The 6,000-nt window shown below is 47.6% G+C and overlaps 1 protein-coding gene across 1 annotated transcript in view; it reads right to left on the minus strand.

Annotated features, from left to right (window-relative positions):
- agbl4 (AGBL carboxypeptidase 4) overlaps positions 1-6,000 on the minus strand; it is a 356,944-nt gene that overhangs the window by 125,318 nt on the left and 225,626 nt on the right. Inside the window, exon 6 of the mRNA XM_076277992.1 lies at positions 5,950-5,989. Coding sequence (XP_076134107.1) covers positions 5,950-5,989 — 40 coding nt within the window. The remainder of the gene's footprint in view (positions 1-5,949; positions 5,990-6,000) is intronic.

Genomic DNA, 6,000 nt, shown 5'->3' on the forward strand with positions numbered 1-6,000 from the left:
CCATATTAACAAAGCAGTTGCTATGAGGTTGAGAAGAAGCAATGGCACATCTGCAGGTGCTGGCACTCCACAGAGACAGAAAGAGAGAGAGAGAGAGAGAGAGAGAGAGAGAGAGAGAGAGAGAGAGAGAGAGATGGGCGAGTAGCCTAGCGGAGTGTATATATACAACAGGAGCTCCCTGTAGCTCGCCACCTCCTCACACAGAAAGCAGCCATGCTTTCGGTTTCGCCTCCATCCACTACAAAGGAAGCCTCCGCCACAACTTCTAATACATCCGCAGCGCCAGGAAAGAGCACAAAGCGCTCTGGAGGGAAAATGACATTTTTATGGATCCGCCGCGCTCAGCAACAACAACCCTGGCTCTGGGTGACAAAGAAATTGTCACAGCTGTCACGGCTGTCGAAAGAAAAGAGGCTGTTAAAATGTTGTTTACATTTCCAAGCATATCCCCCCCCCCCCCCCCCCCCCCGCTACCATTCTCTCCTGGAAAAAAGACAGACAAGTTAATGGCAATGCAGACACAATGCTTTCTCCTTCCACTTAAAGTCTTTCTGGACGTTATTTCCCCCTCACACGTAAGCAGAAACAGAAAACCTATGAAACCCTGGCTGTGAGAAGAGCCTGTGAAATTGTGATATTTGCAAGGCTGGGATATATTTACTCCAGGCGTTGAGTTGTTGAGAAAGCTGGAGGGGAGGTGCGCTCGAGACATGTTTTTAAATAAAGCTTTAATGAAGCATATTCTCTCTAAATATTTTTTTTCTCCTGGCAGCACCCCCCCACCTCGCCCCTCTCCCCTTCCCTATCTTTGCCTTGAGAATTACCACACTTACACTCAATTCATTAGCATGCACTCACTCATTTGGATACGCTTTTGGGTGTCCTTTTGGAAAATAAATATTAACTGCAACACAGGGGATGTTAGAGATAGGGGGGGGGGCAAGAGAAAGTGAGAAGAGAGAGAAAGAGAGTAGAAAGTGCCAGTGGAATAGCCAAACATCCCCTATGCTTTCCGTTCCTTTAAAGATTCTGTCTTTCTTTCTTCTCTCATCTCTTTTCCCCCCTCTTCCTTTCCTCCATCAGAATGATAACAAAGTCGCCAATAATGAAGTTCGGGCAGCAAGATAAAATATGCAAATTCACAGGGAAAGGATATAATTAGAGCAATAATAGGAAGTGTTGTTTTCACAGCTGCTCGTTTATCCAAAGCCCTGATAGTGTTTTATAAATAATGCCTGCCAACCACCCCCCCTTTCCCCAACACACACACACACACACACACACACACACACACACACACACACACACTCATTCACTCCCCATACCCAGTGTGTGCAGAACGGAGCCAAGTCCTGTTCCATTTAAGACACATCCCTCTGGCATAGGTATTGGCGGTGGCTGCCTGCATCTGCCCCCCCCCCCCCCCCCCCCCACACACACACACACACACACACACACACTCACCACACACACACACACACACACACACACACACACACACACACACACACACACACACTCCCCCCGGTGTCCAGGGCCCTGCCAGGGCCAGCGGCCCCGCGTGTCCCTCTAACCAGCGGGACGCTGTCCAGTGGCGGGCAGAGAAACAGCAGGACACACCAGGTGCTGGACCCAGACCAGGCATTTTACCAGCCTTGTCACGACAGAGAGAAAGCAGAGAGAGAGAGAGAGGGAGAGAGAGAGAGAGAGAGCGGAAGATATAGGACACGAGAGTGGACAGCAGCTGATAAACAAACCCTCAAAAGCCGGGCCACTGCATGCCTTCATGGGAGCACAAAGGCCCATGATGTCCAGAACCTGGACATGTTCTAAAAGCCCGGCCTGGAACGGCCTTTCTTGACAAATGACTCACATTCTCCGTCCTGCTCTGGCATGGCTTATCAGCATACACCGCTTTCACACACCAAAGCCAAACACACATTCTGTAAAGACTTGGAAAAGGAAATATTTTCATTACCATATGACAACAACAACAACACAAAACCAAAAAACAAATGAAAAAAAAAACAGATCCACTAATAATGACGTATTTATGTTAGTCCACATGAAAACAGCCATTAATATTTAAATATCAGGGTGTTCTGAGTGACTGTAGAGCAAAATGTTAACATTTTCCATGAGGAAAAAAACCCAACAGCACTCAAATCATTTAGGCCTTGCTTTTGTGTGAGTGCTTCTTTGTTTTCCAATGTGTCAAGCGTGATAATTGTAAGATTGAAAGAAATGGAGAGGAACTGAAAGGTATTGGGCAGTTTAGTGCCGGCTGTGGAGCACAGGAGGACAGGGAGAGATGGAGAGAGAGAGAGATGGAGAGAGATGGAGATGGAGAGTGAGAGAGATGGAGAGAGAGAGAGATGGAGAGAGATGGAGAGTAAGAGATGGAGAGAGAGAGATGGATATAAAGAATGGAGAGAGAAAGAGGCACAGTGAGAGAAAAGGAGGAACAAGAGAGAAAGAGAGGGAGGGGGGGTTAGAGGGAACGAAACATAGAAAGAAACATTGACAGAAGGGGAGAGAATAAGAGGGGAATAGAGAAAGAAAAAGACAGGGGGAGAGAAGAAAAAGGCAAAAAAAATGAATAGGAAAAAAAGGGAAAGACAGAACTAGAACTAGACGTGGATGGAGGGAGGGAAGGTAGGACACAGACACGGGAGGAGAGGGGCCCTGAAGACCCTGGAGGAGAGATGGCCAGGCCATTAGAGGGGATCTGAGGGCTGCCTATTATCTCCACGCCGAGCTGAGGGCTGCACACATCTATCCGAGTCTCATGAATGTCATTGACCTTTTTCAGTCACGGGGCTGATCCGAGGGCCCCGCACTGGCCACAACACACAGCCCCGCCAAAGCCCAGCCAGATCAACACCGCACCGCAAGGTGGCCACCCATATGAATGGGGCCGGTCAGATCAATAGATTGACTATAACCTTTGATGTCTGCAGTCAGTTTTTTTTTCTTCGTTTTTATCACACTCCCTCCCTCCCCCCTCTTTTCCTTTCCTTTTCTTCTCTCTTACCATCCTCCTCTTTCCAGAATCTTCCACGGAAAAAAAGAAGTCTGTTGATATGAAGTCTCTTAAAAAGCCTCTTTCTCCACAGGAGAGAGGCCAATAGATAAAAAAGTGAAGAAATATTTAAAAAATAAAACTCTTTTATTTTCCTTGTTCCTTCTCCTCCCTCGTCTTTCTCCTCCTCCTCCTCCTCTCCTGCGATGCTTTCTGCGGACTCGAGTCGGAGCTCAGTGCGGGTGGCGTGGTCCGGCTTTGTGGTGGAACAATGGCCAGAACTAATCATTATTTAGTTGTGCCAGGCCTGGGAAAGGTCAGCGCTCTGAAAATGTCAGGCTTCAATGGAGGCAGATGCGCATCGCTCCACTCAAGTGGCCAATTAAAGTGGGAGTGTGGTGTGTGTGTGTGTGTGTGTGAGGAAGGTGGGGGGGTGGCAGGGGCCGCTGGCTCTTCAGAGAGGTGGGCTAATGAGTGCCCCTGGATGCTGCCCCCCTGGCGTGGCTGTGAAGAGGTTGGCGTTGGCAGGGAAACGGGCCGGCGGAAACCAGGGAGACCCCAGTGGCGAGTGGGAGATCGCAGAGAGGCAAAGCACGTCGTCCGGCACACACTACCACACTCCACAGCTCTGATCGCACTACGCTTGATGTTATTAGTGTCACCCCTGACACACACACACACACACACACACACACACACACACACACACTCACACACACTCACTCTTTTCTGACTCGTTTTGAATCGCCTTTGACTGCTCAGGGTGGCTGCCAACAGGCATACTGTAGGCTACTCAAACATGTCCTAAAACAACCCTTAACATTCGTTTTCAAAACTGTGCAACTCACCGAGTGGTTAGTAGAGTTCTTTGACTATTAAAAGCAAATATATCGGCGCAATGTATGATTTCCAGCCGTCTTATTTGCTAGGCCTATTGTGGAACTATTTATTCAGACACCTCACAACCGTGTATAAACTTCCGCTCAATATTTGAACCTGAAGCGTAGACGGTGGCGCAGTAATATCAACGTGCAATGAGTCTTCCAACAGAAATCAATGGGATTTTACAAAATGCCAAATAAAATATGACAGAAACTGTATTTCGCTACGCTACTTGTTTTGGAACATCAACGAACACCACTAACCACTCGGTGAGTTGCACAGTTTTGAAAATTAACGTTAAGGGTTGTTTTAGGACATGTTTGAGTAGCCTACTACAGTATGCCTGTTGGCAGCCACCCTGAGCAGTCAAAGGGGATTCAAAACGAGTCAGAAAAGTCGAGACAGGACCAATCGTCAAAATTTCGGTGTCCACCACTCTAGTTCATCCAAAACAAACCAGAAAAGGGCCTTAAAGTGCTAAAAAACAGACATTGTTCCATCTCCACCTTTCTCACTGGTCCATAAGGTGCAAACAGTTGCTGTAGCTCCAGGGGAAGCCCATATATGAGCACTCGTGAAAACAGAGAGTAGGCAACGTTCAATGGAGCCAACGTGATTTAGTATTCAAACTCATATACTAGCATACTAAGAGCTACTTACAGTATATACGCTGCACAGAGAACGAGGCACCCATTCAACACCAGCTCACTATCTAGTCAACCCCAGAAGTATGCTTCCGGTCAGTAGAACCATGAGTAGGACCATGAGTAGTGTCCTAGGCAGAGTGCTGCGGTTTGCTCTCCTCTCCTCTCCTCTCCTCTCTTCTCTTCTCTTCTCTCTGTGTCTCCTTTGCCTTCTGTGGGAAGTTGTGAAGGTCGGTGATAGTCTTGCGCAGGACTCGCACACGGGGGGGAACAGATGCCACGCAACAGCAAGAAAATGAGCCCACACCACGTGCCGCACATAAACATTATTTTAATCAAAGCATATTAGGCCATCCAGATATTTTAGACATATGGGCACTGTATCCTCTCTGGCTCACCCATCTGTTGACACACACACACACACAAACACACACACACACACACACACACACACACACACACACGTCTGGAGTTTATGCTTGCATTCCTCCAGATGCTTCCACAGGACACTGCACCCTGCACCCCCCCCCCCCCCCCCCCCCTTCACACACACACACACACACACACACACACACACACACACACACACACACACACACACACACACACACACTCCCCAGCAAAGACGTGCCACTGCAGCCAGGACCCCACAGGGAGCTCCTGTGCCCACGCGCCGCATGACGATGGGCAGGGTGGGTACCTCACAGTGGCGCGGGCATGTGTGCCGTGATGTGAAATTAACTTTGAGATTCATTTCCCTCCACTTACTCAATTAGACTGTATGAAACACAGGCTGGGAACCAAAACAGTGGTGTGTGATATGACTCACGTGCCAAGCAAATAAAAACGTCCTTTTAACTCTTTTAATGTGAGTTACGCAATTAATGGATTGACAGGACGCCAGATGTTGCTAGTTTCTCAGTGACAAATGTGCTTGTTGATGGCTATCCAATCAGTTGTTGGTTGCTCTAGACATAGCCACAATGTAAGTCTTCCAAAATGTTGTCAAAAAGAAACGTATAAATCTGGCGACTTCAACAAAATCTATTGCATTCTGTCTCAGGATTCCAACAAAACAAAAAACAAAAAACATTTCCTGTTCTCTAGCTGAATATAAACTGAGCAGACTTTGTAAAGCAGAGAGATACAAGCACTACAGCCATGCTATTACATGTACATATTAATATCAGGACTCATGGGATGCCACTTGTTCAGTGAAATATCTTGACTGGAAGAACTGTTCTGGACATTTCTGTAACCCATTATGACTCCAGGGCTGAAAGGGTTTTCCTCTGTTCAAACTAAGTGATTTTTCCCCACCCATGTTTTCCAGGAGGGTGAGAACCCCGACACACACACAGATAGAGCAAAGCTAAGAACAGAAACGAATCAAGCACTTACTGGGGTTGGTGATGGTCAGGAGGTCTAGACGGCGCTGTTGCTGAAGAGACA

Source organism: Alosa pseudoharengus, unplaced genomic scaffold (genome assembly GCF_046254945.1).
Source record: "Alosa pseudoharengus isolate Yale_2024_CS ecotype anadromous, Long Island Sound unplaced genomic scaffold, YU_APseudo_1.1 YU_APseudo_1.1_scf_11, whole genome shotgun sequence".
Taxonomy (NCBI): domain Eukaryota; kingdom Metazoa; phylum Chordata; class Actinopteri; order Clupeiformes; family Clupeidae; genus Alosa; species Alosa pseudoharengus.